The sequence below is a fragment of the Macroventuria anomochaeta genome (genome assembly GCF_010093625.1).
Source record: "Macroventuria anomochaeta strain CBS 525.71 unplaced genomic scaffold BU25scaffold_3, whole genome shotgun sequence".
Classification (NCBI taxonomy): Eukaryota; Fungi; Ascomycota; class Dothideomycetes; order Pleosporales; family Didymellaceae; genus Macroventuria; species Macroventuria anomochaeta.
The window spans coordinates 1,545,651-1,563,179 of NW_022985364.1; the positions used below are offsets into that span (position 1 = coordinate 1,545,651).

The 17,529-nt window shown below is 52.7% G+C and overlaps 7 protein-coding genes across 7 annotated transcripts; 4 read left to right on the top strand and 3 right to left on the bottom strand.

Moving 5' to 3' along the window:
* Positions 1 to 896: 896 nt before the first annotated feature.
* On the bottom strand, positions 897 to 2,060 carry BU25DRAFT_319156 (uncharacterized protein; the record flags this gene model as incomplete). The annotated part of the gene is made up of 1 exon (XM_033702231.1): positions 897 to 2,060. A coding segment is annotated over one exon (1,164 nt), but the record flags the coding sequence as incomplete, so codon positions are not given.
* A 1,334-nt stretch (positions 2,061 to 3,394) lies between these two features.
* On the top strand, positions 3,395 to 4,012 carry BU25DRAFT_475997 (uncharacterized protein; the record flags this gene model as incomplete). Its single annotated transcript, XM_033710941.1, has 1 exon — positions 3,395 to 4,012. A coding segment is annotated over one exon (519 nt), but the record flags the coding sequence as incomplete, so codon positions are not given.
* Positions 4,013 to 4,520: 508 nt separating this feature from the next.
* Positions 4,521 to 5,459, top strand: BU25DRAFT_445484 (uncharacterized protein; the record flags this gene model as incomplete). The annotated part of the gene is made up of 3 exons (XM_033709440.1): positions 4,521 to 4,846; positions 4,896 to 5,122; positions 5,221 to 5,459. Exons 1-3 carry the CDS (start codon positions 4,692 to 4,694, stop codon positions 5,457 to 5,459), a joined length of 621 nt encoding a protein of 206 aa, XP_033566635.1. The 5' UTR covers positions 4,521 to 4,691.
* Positions 5,460 to 8,307: 2,848 nt separating this feature from the next.
* Positions 8,308 to 8,997, top strand: BU25DRAFT_418126 (uncharacterized protein; the record flags this gene model as incomplete). The annotated part of the gene is made up of 1 exon (XM_033707854.1): positions 8,308 to 8,997. One exon carries the CDS (start codon positions 8,308 to 8,310, stop codon positions 8,995 to 8,997), a length of 690 nt encoding a protein of 229 aa, XP_033566636.1.
* Positions 8,998 to 10,730: 1,733 nt separating this feature from the next.
* BU25DRAFT_454772 (uncharacterized protein) lies at positions 10,731 to 11,758 on the bottom strand (the record flags this gene model as incomplete). The annotated part of the gene is made up of 2 exons (XM_033709891.1): positions 10,731 to 11,253; positions 11,346 to 11,758. The coding sequence occupies 2 exons, from the start codon at positions 11,756 to 11,758 to the stop codon at positions 10,731 to 10,733; spliced, it is 936 nt and encodes a 311-aa protein (XP_033566637.1).
* A 1,362-nt stretch (positions 11,759 to 13,120) lies between these two features.
* BU25DRAFT_487941 (Utp21-domain-containing protein) lies at positions 13,121 to 16,318 on the bottom strand (the record flags this gene model as incomplete). The annotated part of the gene is made up of 2 exons (XM_033711311.1): positions 13,121 to 16,141; positions 16,190 to 16,318. 2 exons carry the CDS (start codon positions 16,316 to 16,318, stop codon positions 13,121 to 13,123), a joined length of 3,150 nt encoding a protein of 1,049 aa, XP_033566638.1.
* An 824-nt stretch (positions 16,319 to 17,142) lies between these two features.
* Positions 17,143 to 17,526, top strand: BU25DRAFT_406976 (uncharacterized protein). The gene has a single exon (XM_033705416.1). The coding sequence runs from the start codon at positions 17,188 to 17,190 to the stop codon at positions 17,443 to 17,445; it is 258 nt and encodes an 85-aa protein (XP_033566639.1). The 5' UTR covers positions 17,143 to 17,187; the 3' UTR covers positions 17,446 to 17,526.
* The last annotated feature ends 3 nt before the right edge of the window (positions 17,527 to 17,529 follow it).

Consider the following 17,529-nt stretch of genomic DNA (forward strand, 5'->3'; position numbering starts at 1 on the left):
CACTATGGCTGTTCCACAAAATTGTGGGCTGATACGAACAAGAATCGCCTTCAATAGTATGCTACAATTATTGTTGAGTGAGAGAATTGTGTATCTAATGAGTTGCGGTTGGAGTGATGCGGTCGTGTTCTAGTCATCTTGTTGTCATGCAATTGCTACAAGCATTGGTGATGGTCGCTTCAATGGTCGTGGTTAAGTTATCTACGTCACTGCTGAGTAGAGGGCATTCTTGGTTCTCGGTTACAGTCTGGCACTGGATCAAAGAACGTAGAAACATTATTAGCTCATGGCACACCCAGCACAGCGAGGCAGAAGTTCGTGCGTACACTTGTGCAGAGACCCCTTCTCGTCTGAAGCTTTTCGCCATCCATCGCTGTTGCCGTTACGAAAGATCACAAACCCGCAACAAAGGTTGTAACTATACACTAGAGCCTGTTGCCGTGCTATTCTTAACTTCGTGATAGCGGAGCGAAGCTGATCACCAAACAGTAGTAAGCTGACACCGATCTGTAGTGGGCTCGCATCAGCGCGCATAAGAAGCGGCTTCGCACTCAGCTGTGGCTGGCGCTGTAAACGAGACCCACAGAAACATCTAGAATTGTGAAGTGGAGAGAGCACGATGTCACTGCAGGATGGTATGGAGGTGTTGAGGCGTTGGAGCCGTGAGTCAATTATCAAGGAGAAGACGAAGTGCACAGTGTAAAGAAGATAATGTTTGTGTTGGTGAGAACTTGATTTGTTTGACTACATGAGCACCAGCCCTTGGTGTGCAACTTGCCAAAACGATATCCAGGAGATGTACCAAGTCTCGAGACAATATTGATACACGATCATGACTCCCTGTAACGCCGTGTTAAACCACACCCAACCTGTTCCCTTGCCATCCTCGATGATTGTACACCCTTACGCCGACCTAATTGTCTAAGCCTACAAGACTTCATCAATCGTGAGCTTCGGACGCCACCAAGAGACCCAGTCTCGCTCTTCTCGCTACCAGGCTTGATGGCGTTCTCGAAGCTAGTTGTCTGCTGCGAGAGCCTCGTCGCAACCGAAAGGTGCGCCAGAGGCACTCTGCATGTCAAAGAACTTTGCTTCAAAACCGTCAGGAAGGCCTGAGTAGTCTGAAGTTGAGCCTGGGCCAAAGAAGGCTGTGCCGAAAAAGTCATCGTTGTGAGCCAGGCTAACATTGGGTTCCACTGAATGAGAACCTTCAGGGAACTGGTCGAAGTCGAAGAGGTTGTCGAGGACAACAGGCTTTGTATCGACTGTATGTAGAGGTTGAAGAGAGTAAGATAGGCAAGGATCGCCGCCATGGGGGAGGCCATGCCCGAAATCGACTGACACTGCAGGTCACACAACATCGCAGCAGGATATTGTGTCGAGTCGAATTCGGGGATGGCCTCGAATGTGGAGGCGGGCGTCTCAGGCTGGCAGGACGAATCTCTTGGTGAATCCATCGAGTCCATTGAAATGGGAGAGTATGGAGGCGCCGAGAGAGCCTGCGAGGGGTTGAAGGTATCGACGGTCTCGGTGAAGCTGAAGGTCACGTCGGATGACTCAGCCTTCTCACCAGGGTACTTCTGGTGCCAGTATCTGAGCTCGGCCTCCAGCTTATCAACCCTGTTAGCCTTCTCGCGGAGTGCGTTCATTTCGGCCTCGAGGGCGTCCTTCTGTTGTTGGAGGTGCTCGGTCTCTTGACGCTTACGTTCGCGAGAGTTGTGGGCGGCGAGGCGGTTACGTTTTACACGCTCGATGCGTCGCTGCTCCTTCTCGTCCTCGGTCTTGGCTCGCTTGCGGGGTGGTAGGCTGGTCTTCGGTTCTGGGAGAACTTGGCCCCATGATTTCCTCTTTTTTACCGGTTTGCTCCCTGTTGTCAAGGGTGCCGGTGTTTGTGCGGAGGGCTCTGATGTGTCCATAGAAGATGGTGATGGTGATGGTGTTGTGTATGGGACTTGGAGGTCCTCCATTTTGATGGTGGTGGGGACCGAGTCGATCGATGGTGGGGTCAGAGGACCAGAGGCCATCATTGCTGGTGTGGTCATGGTCTCAGAAAAGAAAGTTGTTGTATCCATCATCCCCGTGATGTCAGAAATTGTCGATGCGTCTTAGTGGACTGCATCTGGAGGGGTGGAGTTGGGTTCAATAAGATTGAGGTGCTGGGAAAACTTGACAGCTGGCCTCACGGGCTGGCTTTATCTAAGAGGCAGCTGCGCCCCTGCAGATTGCGCTTGGCCGGATTGGTAGGATGCCAAGGGTTTTACGCCTTTGCCCAATTTAGTGCCACTAAGTGCTCAATACCGCACCACACAGCGACGCACGCCCTTGGTCCCCTGCTCAGCCCACGACCCACCCGTTTCACTACCGTACGCTTCGGATTCCGCCCGTTCCCCAGAGGGCAAGTCAGGGACTGGTCAGGGGAGACGATGCGTCGAGACCACAACGTGCCTCACGTCCAGCGCTCATTCCTCTGCTGCCGTGCATGTCAAAGCCCTCGCTTGCACGCGTTTGGACGTGTTTCATTTTACTGTGCGCTGTCGAGCAAAAGGCTCATCTCAGCTTCAAACGGACTCGAAGCGCAGCTGCAGCTAGCCCTGAGTCTCTTTGTGACCCACTGTAGCACTGCAGCACTGCGTGGCGATACGAAACAGCGCTGTGTAAGATGTCGTCAGCTTTCCAATCAAGCGCCTCGGAGCATCTCTACCAACTCCCCCTTTTAGCCCTGTGTACAATCACGATGGGTCCGAATTACTGCTGCCTCCAGCTCACCACTGCTCGCGGCGATGTCGCAAGCGCGAGATAGTCAAAGGGACCTTCTCGAAACATCTACGCTCCTTGTTTTAATTTATTTTCACAAGACACTAAGCCTATTTAGCTACAGGACCTCAATATCTCCGCATACTCGAGCAATATATTCTGTTCCGTTATTGCAGCAATCGGCACACAGTAATCTGGGGTAAATATCTGCCGTTTGAAGCACGAGGACAAAAGCATAGAATTACCCAGCGCCGCAAAGTTGTAGCATCACCTGCACACTGGGGGCCATTTGGAACATACGGTACCCGGGCGAGACCCTTGTTTGGCTTTGATGAAGAATGTACAAGACCGAGTCGTGTATCTGTGGTGGAAGCGGGACAGACGGAACCCGGTGGACCGGTGGTTGACATCCATGTACCGCGACAGGTACACAATCAATCCGACGAACACCAGGTCTGGAAATTCTTCTGCCTGAAGCCCAGCATGACCTTTGACGATATGCTATCGCTACGACTTGAAAGAGAAGATTCACCTAGATGATGCAGGATCCGTAACTTCCGTCCGCTGTGTCACCCGTGTTTCTTTGTCAGTCTCACAAGGCAGCAGAATACGGGCCAATCAGATCATCAAAAACGGGGCTGCCTGCACGTTCTCCTCGACCACCACCGCCTTCCTTTGTTCTCGATGGGGACCAACACCACGATGCAATCACTTTACAAGCGGCAAATCAATAGTTCGGAATTGTAAGGGATCGAGAGTTGCAGCTGCCTGCTCTGGCGCTTTCAAGAGACAATGTGTTCTCAACTTCATAAGAGCCTGTAACACTCCGGCAGCAGTGCACCAGCACTCGTGTGCAGTGACGACGCAGATGAGGCATTTGTCGCCCCTGGACGCCGGGGAAGATGGGAGTCGTTGTGCGCTTGTGAGGATGTCAGACCATCTGCCTGTTCCCCACACCTTTCACAGGTGTCTAGAAACACCTTCACCGGACCAGAAGCCATCAGTTCGCTCAACAAAAACATCGCTTGACCGCCATTTAGACGAAATCGTAAAGTTCGAACATCAACAGCAGAAACAAAAAAAACAAAAAAACAAAAAAAAAAAAAAGAAAAACATACAACAGCGGGTATTCGCTAGTGGTCACCCACCTAACTACTAATCCGCCGGTACGTTGCTTAAATAGGGCTGAGCGAACGGGAAGCCTTGTTTTCAACGTCCTATGGTCGTATGTGAAAATGCAACTAAAAACAATAAAGATATACCCATTAGAACTGGTTTCCTCTCAATGCTGCTCAGAAGTTAACATCAACGCTGAAAGAATTAGTACTCGAGTGTAACAGTTGATCCTGGCAGGAATCTCCCCTTAAGCAGCAGTCATCTATTGCCGTTTCAAGCTTGCTCCTTCACTGTTGATGACCTCGAGAGGGATGATTCCTCACTAACCAGCCTCCCACCAACACCACCTGGCAGTGCTGACGACAGTAATCCTAGCCAATCAGCAGCCTATTTTCAAGCAGTGGCAGCGGTTGGTGAGGACAATGATGTAGAAGATGAGGTTATCAAGAACGGTCAAGAAGACGACAACCCAGCTGTGCACATGCCAGCAATGCTTGAGGCAAGAGAAGGAGAGCCAGATGATGAGGATTACCATCTGAACTATTGAGAGCCATCCGGCTGCTCCTCCAGCCATCAACCCAGCCACCTCCATTGCCTCAACAATCAAACCATGAGGCTTCTGATAGCAACATTGACAATGACATTGACGTCCACAATGCTCCACGAGTGAAGTATGAGGCACGTTACAAGGCTGAGAATCGCAAAGCCAAGTACCACGCGCTGTGTCCTGTACGGTCACGAGATTCGCATCGCGCCTCCTTTGACAAACTCAAGTGCACATCCCCCATCAACAACGTTGAAAATCAACACCGCCTACAACCATGCCCTCCCTCAAGAAATTCATCCACAGCAAAGAACTGTCCAACCCCTATGTGAATCGCTACCACCCAGGCCACACCTCGACAAGGACACCGAACCCTGCTGTCTCATCATCCTACTACCCAACATACCCACAGCCAGCAGCGCACTTCCCAACGTACACTGACGCGCATGCAACGAGCCTCACGCTCTCCACGCGTGTACAGCATTACCAAGCATCTCCCCAAGGATCCAGCGACTTTCTCGCGCCGTCCATCACCGCTGCGGCAGTTTGATAGCTCTGCTGCGAGGAGTGGCCAGGGTGTTAGTCATACAGGGTGTGGGAATCCGCAGCCTGCGCCATCTCCACTGCCTGCCTCCGCCCTCCATGGCCATGAACAACCTAACGGTCGCCAACAACCACTCCAAAGCTACCAAGCCGCAAACACTACAGGTGGGGTTTAATCCCTATCCTGAATCGAGGGATACCATGCAGTGGAAGCCGAGAAGTTGGCACACGGGCGAAACAAAGGAGTATCCTTTATGTGACAGGTGGGGATGCGGCGATGGGAATACGCGTACCGCAGGTGCCGCAGGGCAGAGTAGATCATGCGGGGAGTTTCGTGGAAGATGAGATGGAGAGGGAAACGAGACCGACACAATTGGAGGGTCGTGTGTATGCGACGGATGAGCAGCGGATGGTTATACGGTATGATGCCATAGTGCACGAGGAGTGGCGGGAGAGGGAAGAGGAAGAGAGGGCTGCAGCTGCGAGGGCGGCGAGTGCGTAGTTTATGCCGGAGAGGGAGGGGGTACGGGAATTTTATGAGGGTACATGAGGGGTTGGATAGCTTGTTTTCTGCTGGGTGGCTGCTTGCTTGCCTGGGACGCTTTATACCATCTCACTGTTTCGTCAGGTAGAGCTCATAAGAACATGTGGTGAATTAGCGTAATCGAAGAGGATGTGAGGTGAATTCTCCGGGATATGTTGGTAATGAGAGGACACGTTCAGTACTTTGCGGAGAAACTATCAGAACTGTTGTCTTTCGATGAGGAAGACAAGTTGCCTTGATAAGTTGCTTGTGATGTTACAGAGAGTCCTGGACGCTATCGTGGTGCAAAATGCGCGTATCCACTACACAAGTCTGCCGTCGGGAGTTCTTGAGCGGACAATCTCATGCTCAACAGGCTTCGAACGAATGCGCCCCCAGTTCCGGACCAACCTGTCCTTGCGAGAAGCACCGAAAATCAAACCCACATGCGTATTGGACCATTTATCAGTAAATTGATAGCTTCACGTTGTTCAGCTGCATCATCCCTTGTCAGCGCAGACAGGTTTCAAAATCCGTAACCGTAGACGAGAAAGATATTGGAAGACGCCACGTGTTGGGTGCTGCTCAGCTCTTACTTGCAAAGTACAATACTCTTGAACCTGTTCTCAAGCTTTTCGTTTCGGCCATCGTCCCAAATCCCGCGTTTCCTGTAATCATGCCCTCCACATTTCACAACCTTGGTAAAGTATGCAATTTCGTTTTGTTCATGTTGCTCGTGCTTCTTCAACGTGCGTTGCTTGGTTTGCCGTTGGATGTCCAAGGAGGCAGCACTTATTTATGTTTAATGTTGCGGTGTCGGTTGGTCTGTACAGTGTCTGACTATATCCCTGACCACTACCCTGGACTAGTGTGTTACAGGTCAGGTATATAGCCGTCTCCTCCTAGCTAGATAGCAATCCAGCACAGTATTCCATCGACCCGATAGTCCTACGTTATCGTTTACCGTAGCTGTCAGTATTCTACAGCGGTCCACACCGCTACATTATACAATCTTCACGATCGCTTTGGAGACAGGGTCGACCTTGGAAAAGCCAAAAGACCCTCAGAGTTCATACCCTGACGGCACCACCACAGTGCTTGTATCGGGATGGTGTGAGCTTTCGTTGAGAAAGAAGCTGTTTTTGATAGGTCCATCCTCGGGTGGCCCAGATGGAGCTTGCCACGGTGACTTCGAAGTCGGAAAGCCGGCATTATATGAATCGTTGACCAAGTCTACAAGATCCGACGTGAACAGACCGTTCTCTGGTCACTCCAGCCAGTGATGTCTCCATATCTTGGCCATCCGTGACGACAATCGTGAACAGCGCTCTTGAGTAGGTTGACGCCATTTCGTAAATCTGATCTTGCTTGTTGCAAAGGTCATCTTGAATGATGCACATACGATCAACCCGCAAGCAACGTTCGTCCATATCAAAGCAGATTTGAATTGCGTCTTCGACGGGTTTGGGCATCTTTGTTGACACAAGGTCACCCTCTTCCGAACACGCTCGGACTGTTGACACAGTTGTGATCAATCTGGAAGGATACTGAATCTTTCCCAGATATAACTCAGGGCTACAAATTGTGGAAGGGTTGAGATTGATGAGTTTATTGGTCTATCTTTTGAGCTATTGCGAGGATCAATCGGGACTATATAGTAGAAGGGATAGCAGTGAAGGGATGGGGAAGCAAACTGAACTAACCGAATGAGCTGGACAATCAGTGCAACGGACCCCTAGCGAACAATAAGTAATGCGATCAAAGACCAACTAGGAGGCAAGAAACCGGCTTACGTACCACCGTACAAGTACGTTACCCTGGACCCCGATAAAGCCATAGGGGACGAAAAGAATATGTTCGAGACAACACGAGGAACCGCGCTATTCCAATACGACCCCGACCGTGATGGCAGAGGTAAGAGGGCATGGCGTTTGTGGTTGGCAGACACATTTACTACTGTAGATCTAGATTAGCGGTTCTTTAGTCTAGTGTTTTTGCGAAGGCTGTAATCTTAAGCTCGGGTTTGAGAACGTCAGCTCCTATATGCGCGGCATGTGCCGAACCTTCATTGAAGCCAAGTACTGTTTGCCAGCGGCCCATTGCACTGATTGTCCAGCTCATTCGGTTAGCTCGGTTGGCTTCCCACCCCTTCATTTCACTGCTATCCCCTCTACAATGCAGTCTCAACCGATTCCTGAAAATAGCTCAACGGATCAATCAACTCAATTATCTCGACCTTTCCACAAATACCCTTAGTCGGTCTGCACGTGATGTCTCGATTGGGTGTCGGCTAAATTAGACGAGGGTACATAAAGTGAGCAGACCGGTGATCACTCTCCAGACGACGTCTATCACCTGTCGTTACTTGTTCACAATAGGAACGATCACCCGACCTCACTTTGCTGTTTGATCTGTCACATCCAGTTTCGTTCGATTCTTGCGCTATGCCAAAGTACCATGGAAGCACAATTGGCAACAAACAAATCAAGTCAAATCTTCACGAGGATTTGATTGGATTCGACGATAGTTGACGTTATACTGGATCTGGAGGATTTGTTGAGGTTGTATACTTGATTTGTTTGAAGGATTTGGAAGTATATTTGATGCCATATGCTGAAATCTTCTCATTGTACTGTAGTTACTGAGTAGAATCATCCCACTCGCATATGCCGTACAAGCTGTCAACGTCCCTGTCAGACAATGTACTTTCATTAACTGTGAGGGCTCGGCTCGGTTCCACCTGAGCTACACCGACCAAAAAGGTACAGTAACCTAATAGATGTGGGTACTGGGAACCGAACAGTATATACCCGTGACACGGATCCCAATGTCCGACCATCACGTGCTGCCAGTGCCATGTCAAAAGGCGACGAAACATGTGTGGAGCACTGCCCCTCACAACTTTCTCAAATCCTACTACCAGATTATCGTGCTGGCCCCTCAAGATAACCCAAGGATATATCGTCACGATACGCACGCGGCTCTCCTAATACAAGTACTGGCTGTATATATGCCCTCTAAAGGACTGTGCACTATCCTTCCCAGTATGCCCAGCTTGTCCAGAGCTTACGACAGAGTGTCCAATGCTATATTCAAGAGCAAAGACTGGCTAACGAGCGACAGCGCAAAAGACACAGACATAGTGTTGATTGGCGTTGATCTAGACATCCTGAGCGGGATTACAACAAACGGAGCACGACCTCACCTTATGCTTGCTGCTTTTGACCGCCGCAGCGACCTCCAGTACGAAGATGACTTCCTTTGCTCAAGTCTACACGGGAGTTCCCTTGGCTTGGAAGAACATCAGCTTGAGTATCAGCTTGAGCATCTCACCCTTGTCGTAAGCAGGCTAGATGTGCCTGAGGTTCTGGGGCAGGACTTTTGTTACTTGTTCTCTAGTAGGGAGCAAGGATATAAACAAAGTGTTGCTGTTGGAGAGATCCAGAGAAAAAGATTCGAACTTTATGCTCGCAGGACATCTGTTGATGGTCCAATTACTCAGATTCAAAATATTTGACCTACGTTCCTTCTGAACCTGAATCCTCCCACGCAAACCCTGCCCGATAGCTCTGAATCTCCTAGCAGCAACCCTGTGCAGTTTATATTCAGATGTTTTGGGGAATCGAGCTTCTGGACTGGTTGCCTGCCGCTTGTTGATGTTGTGCTGAGCGAAGGATGGAAGAATAACCAGTGGGAGTATACGTTTGAAGGCCTCACTGTTACAATCAGAGAACAACTCCCAAACAAAACTGAACGAACAGGACTACGTGACGAGAGGAGTCGAGGGACTGCAAGACAAGCGACCTGAGCAGTTAGATCGCGTCGGTAACGCTTAGCATGATCAACACTCTTAGTATCGAGCGACTCGAGCAGTTAGGTCGCGTCGGCGATGCTTAGTACGATCAGCACTCTTAGTACCGAGCGACCTGAGCAGCTAAGTCACGAGACGCGCTCGTCAACGAGCGAGCAAGTCCACCGAGCCCCACCGTTCGTCAGTGAGCTCGTCAACGGGCATGACACACGTGAGTGCTTGTTGACAAACGACAGACGATTCGGATAGGTCAGAATCAACTTGCTCGTCAACGAGCGTAGTCGATAGGAAGTATATATCCAGTGGACACGCTGCCCTTATGGCATCGTGTTCAGCCTCGTCAATCAACTTTGTTATTGGAATCTCAACCCCCAGCTTCCGAGCCAGACGGTATACGCTGTACTACTCGTTGCTATCACTCGCTCTCGAACTAAACAGTACCCTCTGTACTACTCATTGCAACCTGTCGCCACGGTCTTTGACTAGACGACAAACCTCTATCACTCCAAGCTTCGCTTAAGTGATAACCCCTGACAGCTTTCTGTACCTCTGCTCATCCCCGAGAACCAATCGAATAGTGCCTACGAGCTTTGCTTAAGGCACGACCTCAACACCTGGCCGCTTGACGCATGTTTTTGGTCAAGTCTGTGAAGGAAGAAGTGTTGTATCTATATTTGCACGTTGACCGTCGTGGAGAGGGCGCGGAGAGCAAGCGGGAGGGAACGTACGACCACGGGAAGGTGAACACCAGCGGAATATCAGTCACAGACCAGAATCCTGTCTCCAGTTTGGTGTTCATGCAACGAAGAAAGAGAGCAAATAGATCTGGGTTAAGCCTAGCCTGGTAGAAGGCGTGGTTACCGAAAACGGGAAGGCGCATAACGGCCTTCTGGAAACGGTGCCATGACGGACGGCGGATCGCACGGGAGAACTTTTCAACGTCCTATGGTCGTATGTGGAAGAGATGTCTCTTTTTATAAAATAAATTCGAGCAAGTTGACAAGATGGCGCAAGAGTATTAATAGAAGCAAAAAGGCAAAAACATACAACAGCAGGTATTCGCTAGTGGTCACCCACCTAACTACTAATCTGCCAGTACGTTGCTTAAATAGGGCTGAGCGAACGGGAAGCCTTGTTTTCAACGTCCTGTGGTCGTATGTGGAAGAGGTGTCTCTTTTCATACAATAGGTTTGAGCGAGTTGACAAGATGGCGTAAGAGTATTAACAGAAGCAAAAAAAGGCAAAAACATACAACAGCGGGTATTCGCTAGTGGTCACCCACCTAACTACTAATCCGCCGGTACGTTGCTTAAATAGGGCTGAGCGAACGGGAAGCCTTGTTTTCAACGTCCTGTGGTCGTATGTGAGAATTCAAGTAAAAATAATAAATATATACCCACCAAAATTGATTCCCTCTCAATGTTGCTGAGAAGTTTACATCAACGCTGGAAGCATTGGTACTCGAGTGTAACAGTCGAACCTGGCAAGGATCTCCCTTTAAGCAGCTCACTATCTCCCAGGAGACCTGTATCATCGTCAAGACATGACAGACCCCATAGTCCACTGTTGTTGACGTCAAATCGCACTTTGATCTTCTCAAGCTGAGAAGGCTGGGTTGGTTTGAGCATGTCGTTCGCAGCTTGGCAGCTTAGATGGTCGGTTTGGGCGCTTTTTAGTATTTCAATTGGGGTTGCGAGTCGCAGGACGGGTATGCGCAGCTTGTGGTGAAGGTGGAGGATCATGATGAGCAGAATTGCTCCGTTGATCAAGATTATCATTGGTGAGACCATTAGAAGCTTGCATCTAGGGGATTGCAACTTCAAAACGTAGGAATAGGAAGCCAAGGTTCTGACATCCCCGTTGTTGAAGTTGTTGCTGTCTCCTAGGATGGACACACTGATGAACGCTTCGATGAAGTTCTCGATGTATGTCATGTTCCACTGGTCGTTGCTCTCATTGACACTAGTTGAAGTAGAGTGTCTGGGAAGTATGGGACCGTATTCATACATAGGTTGTGCACCTTGAATACTAGCTCCATTGGTGACCGGAACTACCGTGAGCAAAGGACGAGTTCGTTCAACGTGTTCTTTGGGTGTTCTATCGGATTCCATCTCGTCTCACCTGAGCCGGACTCAGGCGCTGTGATCTCGCTGTCGGCTAAAGTGTTGATTGCAACCAATGGAGCGCCGTTGGTAACTTCGCCTATTGTCAATATACCTTCGATGAACTCTAGGTCGACATCGCAGGCTACTACAGAAATCTTTTTGATGATCTTGTCGTTGTCCTTTTGAATGGGCAAGTTTGTGCTGATAGACCCTTCAGTGATATCCCTGTTGAGAGCTGCAAACACCAGTGTTGACACCGTACGTGTTGAAGTAAAACTCTTATAGTCGTGAACCCATACAGCCAGTCTTGGCAGACGTAGGACTTTGACGGACTCATCGTGGCGTTCATTCTTCTGGTGCATGGCCGTATCAAAGTAGAATGTGCCATTTTTCAGATTCGGTTTTGGAAGCTGCCATGAACGACAGGTGATGTTTCGATTGAACCTCGTTACCATTACGCTCATATTGCCTCTACTACCCAAAACAGTCCGATCGATGAACATTCGTGGTACTCTTTCAGCAGTGTCGCAGAGTGGCCCCATGACCAGGACGTACAAAGGCTAGCAGAGGTATCTCTAACGGGGGCTGGAGGGTTTTGTTGTTTGAAAGTAGAGCCCATACGACCACAGGGCTGATACTCGCTTTGAAAAGCCACGGAGACGTTCCGCCTTTGATAGACAAACCCGACCAGAGAGGCACCGGAGCGAGGCAACAGCGTGACGATAACAGTGCAAAAAAGCACAATCGTAGAGGCCGCGTTTCTTGCGGCACGCAAAGCAGGGGGGAAGGAGGGGATGGAACCGCGACTGGCTTCCAAGTAGACACCCAGCTGTTTCAGTGTCATAGGACGTTCCGCCAGGAATAACCAGACTGCCGACTCCGAAAATACATGAGCTACATAAGCAAGTGCAGCCATGCCGATCGCGTACATTGCAGTGACCAGAACTTGCACCACCACATAGTTGTTCCTAATCAGTGCTGCATACACAAATACGATCAGCGCAAAAGTCCGTTGCGAAACGGTAGTTGATATCTCATGCCAGTCCGCATAGCCTCTCCTGGATGGTACGTAATATGAGCCAGATTTGCACTTATATACGCGACCGGAGACGTTGCACGAAAAAGCCCAGTCGGGGCAGAGTGGAATCTGCTTGCCTGACCATCCAGCAAACGCTAGTGACCAAAGCCATTCACATCGTCACGTTGTGTTGAACGAAGTTCCGTAGACCACTTCTAGATTGGGATTTCCTGTTGCGTTGGTCATCTGCCGATGTGTAGATGTGAGATCGCATTTTCAAAGTAATGTGGTGGTAAGGCTAGAAGTTTGCGTCTGGCAGCGGAGGGCGACCAGGCTCCCTAAGAACCAAACTCGGTGTATGATACATCGTATGGTGTAGGATACACCGAGCATGTTCGATGTATCATATACCTGCCCTGTGGGTGGCAGTGAGGGAGTAGATAGTAGCGATGAAGGAGTAATCACATGACGTAGGGGATGACAGAAGGGCCCCTGAGTAGGGTACTTCTCTTCCTTCTTTCTAGAGATCAAGCAATCAGGCGATGTGGATGAGGGTCTCGGGTACCTGGAGGAGCGACTGCCTGGCCTCGTGAATTCCGGCGCACACAGCAATGGCGTCAATAGCGTCAGCAACAGTGTGCAAGAGCGTTATAGATGGCTCAAATCGAAATGCATAATCTGTATCATTGGTGTTGGAGATCGACTTCTAGCGTGCGCTGCGCACCCATCCCACAACACCAACACTGTACCCTACGAGTCCTCCGACGCGTTCTCGCTCTCTCTTCGACTCGTCTTGCCATTTGCGCAACTGTCCGACAAGTTCTTCGTCGCGCACAACAACGTCGCCGTGGAGACGCAGGAACACGCTCATCCACGCCTGCACGAGCTCGTAGTCCCTCCTCTCCTGCAGTCTCGCTGTGAGCGCAGTGATGAACGTCCTGAGCTCGGTGTACGGGGCCGTAGTATCCAATGTCCTAATGGCGATATCCGCCGCGCTGGGCGGCAGGCTCGAGAGGTACTGGAGCAGCTTGGTGTGCTCACCGCTCTGCTCAGTCTGTGCAAGCAGCTTTGTAAACTCACTCGTGCTCGTCGCAGCACTCGCCCGGCTCGCCAGCGCACTACTACTTATCCTGCTCCCGGCCTCGCCAGCATCAAGCGGCTTCAGCGCATCGCTCTTCTCGCCCACAGCAGGCAAGAAGAACGGCGCGTGTTCAGGCGCTTTGGGCGCTTCTTTCGGCTTGTTGCGCGCCCGGATCACGTCCAAGTGTAAGAGGGTTTGCCATCTCGACCTGGGCACGAGCGAGAGAGTTGTAATTTTCTCGCTCAACTGGTCCATCACCGGCACCGCCGTAGTATCCTCCTCCTCCTCATCCTCGTCACCCTCCTCTTCCGCCAGCGCAACGATGTTCTCGCCGCCCTCGCCAGACGCCGTGGGCGCAGAGACAGACGCAACGTCCCCCTCGGAAATCTGCCGTGTAGGCACGTGTGTGAACAGCGTTCGGTTCGCCCAGATGTGCACGCCGACCTCGCCCTCCAGACCGGTGGCCAGGAAGTCGCCCGTGGGCGAGAAGGCGATGGTGTTGATGGGTTTGGGCAGGCGCATGGCGTCGATCAAGTGTCCTGTGGGCAGATCCCAGACGCGGACTGTGCTGTCTGAGGACGCGGAGATGATCCAGCGCCCGTCGCTGGAGAATGTGTAGTCGATGGTGGTGATGGGGGTGGAGGTGCGTGTAGCCCAGAGTTCTCGGATGAGCTTGCGGGTTGTGATGTCGAGGATGCGGAGAGAGCCGTCGTCGCAGGAGAGCGCGATGAGGTCGGAGTTGGGGTGGTAGCGCAGAGAGAGGATTTTGACCATGGGATACCAGTCGACTTCGTGGAGGAGGGTGCCGGTTGCGAAGTTCCAGAATTTGATCTTGCCGTCGTCGGAGCACGAGATGAGGGTCCTGTTGAGGTTGTCGATGGCGAGGCCGGTTACGGCAGCTTTGTGCCTGCCCTCGCCCTTTGCAAATGTCCTTGGTGCATCGTCAGTCTCGAAGCCGGTCGATTCTTCCAGTTGGAGCTGGTGCAGCTTGTATTTCTTCGCTTCAGCTGGTGTGAGGCGGGCCGGAAACCTGCGTCGGTGCTGGCCGGACTGCAGGTTGTACATGTCGATAGAGCCACCGGCGGATCCGATCAGGGCAAAGGTGCCGCATGGTGATATGGCAACGCTCTTGACTTCAGTACCATCGCCTGTGTCAAATGCCCACCTTCCTGCTCGCTTGCGGCCCCAAAACCAGGTTCTTGCGGTCTTGTCACCATGGCCGGTGACAATGCTCTCCCAGCCAGTCATGTTGACTTCGCTGGCCTTTTTCGAGTCGCCCTTGACCTTCGACGAGTTGTTCCAGATGCCAGTGACGCCCGGCATTGTGCCCATACCGCCATCGCGGTTGAGCGAGCATGCCATGCAGGTGATGGCCGGGGCTTTCAGGTCTTCCAGCCTAACGTGATGCTTTGAAGTGTCTGAGCTACCGTGGAGCAGACCCATCTTCTTGGCCTTCTTCTGGATCGCACCCTGGCTGAGCTCCGTGCTCTGACCATCTCGTCGCAAACTCCAGCCCCAGAGACTGCGGTCTTTGCTTGCACTGAGCAGCCACTTGCCAGTATCGTCAGAGCCGTCCGAGTTCGAGTGCAGGAAACGCAAAGTCGAGACAGGCGCGGCGTGTCCTCCGCGTTGGTGCAGGATCCGCGGTACAGGCGAGAACGGGGTCTCATCGAAAATCCAGCTTTTGAGCGTGTTGTCGAGACCACTTGATACGATGACTGCCTGGCCAGCCAGAAACTCAATCTTGCTGATGCCACCGCCGACGCCACCACTTGCAGAAGGAGGGGGGCCGTGAGCTCCACGCAGAGTGCCCATCTTGCGGCCGCCGTTGTTCAAGTCCCAGAAAGTGACGTCTCCGCTCTCATGGCTAGCAGTCGCCATCACACCGTCATCGCGACCGTCCTCTCCTGCACCGAGCCCATCCGTCCTGAACGAGATGGAAGTGACGGCGGCTTTCTGTGAGCCACCAGTGTTCAGTCGCAAAGCCTCCTTGTCCGCGCGAATGTCGTGAATAGTGACCGGGCCGGACTCGTAAGCGATAGCGAGGAGCGACAGCGCGGGCGTTGGCTGCATAGCAGTAACGGCGCCGAAGTCGGCCGCGGGTGGCAGGAGCGTGTAGAGCAGCTTGCCGGTGCTGACGTTCCAGATCTCGACCGAGCCGTCCTGCCTGCCTACAAAGATCTTGTTCAGGTATGTGGGCATGTTGGTGATGCAGCCCGAGAGCCTGCTCGAAGACGCGCCCTGCAGAGTGGTGTAGTGCTCCAGCGTGGCCGTCTTCCAGACCTCGACCTTGGTGGCACCGCATCCCACAATCCACTCTCCCATGACTACCAGCCTGGCGATGCTCTCGACGCCTCCCAGCGGCAGCTCAAGCTCGGCCACCTTCTTTCCGCGCTGGAACACCCAGACGCCGCGCTCGACATTGGGCCCAGCGCCGCCCCATGCTGCGAAGACGAGCTTCTTCCATGCCAGTGTCGCGGTCACGTCCTCGGGCGTCTGCGGTCGGGTGATGAAGACGAGGTTCAGTCCGCGCTTGAGGTCGTAGGTCTGCAAGGAGCGTCCGACGGAGGTGGTGATCTGGAACGTCGTCTTGCCGAGTGGGAGCGACGTGAAGGGTACTGCAGTGGGGGAGACCAGTCCGACAGTCTGCAGGGTGGTCAGCTACCGACTCACGCTGAACGCGGAGAAGCTCACTCTGAACGGCGCGAAGATTTTGGACTGGCGCACGAGCGGCGCAGACGTCTCCTTGCCGTCGCCCTGCACTTTCTGGCGCTTCGAGACTGGGCCAGCGGCTGCGGCATTGTGCACTTTGGGGGCCGCCATGGTCAGCGATTCCGCGAGTTGCGACTGTACCGTGGGATGGCGCGTGTTCTGCTGGGAGGCGTGAACCTGCGGGCCCAAAAAAAAGTTCGGCGGAGATGAGATGGGATTAGATTAGATTAGATTAGATGAGATGAGAGGGGACGGGATTAGACTAGATTAGATTAGATTAGATTAGATTAGCTCAGATGGCCCCACACGTCGATCGGCGCAGGGGTTCCGTGACGGGCGGCCGTGAGGATGACGGCCGCGGGCCTGCATTGCACTGGGTTGACAGCGACGACTACATGTCTGCGCTCTCGACGTCTGCTCTCGCGGAACCATCTTGACTCTCTCAACTCGGTGGTTCTTCGTGGGCGGTTACGAGACTGTCCTCCGCTGATCTGCCTTCCTTGTTTGTGATGTACCGCGGGTTGTGCCAATGGCCGCCTGCATCGTGACACGCTACAGCCTGCGGCGTACCGTGTGCCGCGTCGAAGGCCAAATGGCCCAAATGGCCCAAATGGCCCTGGCCCCGGCGGCGCGCTGGCTGCTGGGACAGGGACAGACGTCATGGGCGCAAGGCCGCGCTCGCCTGGAAAAAGCATTGTTTGGCGACTGTTTCCTCAGTAACCCCGCGAGGCCGCAGCGCCAGCGTCGCCATGGAGTCGCATCTGCCGCTGTCGCGCACCACGTCCACCGAGAGCACTCCGTCCGCCATCAGCACCGCGTCATGGCAGCCCTCCAGCGGCAGGAAGGCCCGCGCCAGCGAGCCCCAGGCCGGCGGCGAGAGCATCGAGGTCAAGCTGAGCGCGCTCGGCACTGCAGCGCTCGCCCCTATGCGGCCGGTAGGACTGACTGCGCGGCGGCCGTCGAAGGCGTCGGAGAGCCTCATGGACTACTTTGGCAGGAACAGCATGAGCGGGTCTGCAGTCGACGAGGACGTGGACGCAACCCCTCTAGCGGCATCCCGTTACCCGTCTTCCTTGTCGGAAGCTAAGTCGAGGTCTGACGTCGAGGCCGAAAACCGACTCTCGTTCCCTTCGCTGTACAGCATCGGGTCCGCGCTATACGCCAACACCCGGCGCCATTCTAGGAGCGGACGCAGCTCAGTCGTGGGCAGCGAAGCAGACGGTGCGTACAGCCACTGAATCAGTAACTGCTCGCGTGCACCGCAGCTGACCCTCACAGCAAAAATGTCCGAGCCAGCCCCACACAGTACCGGCACTACAGCG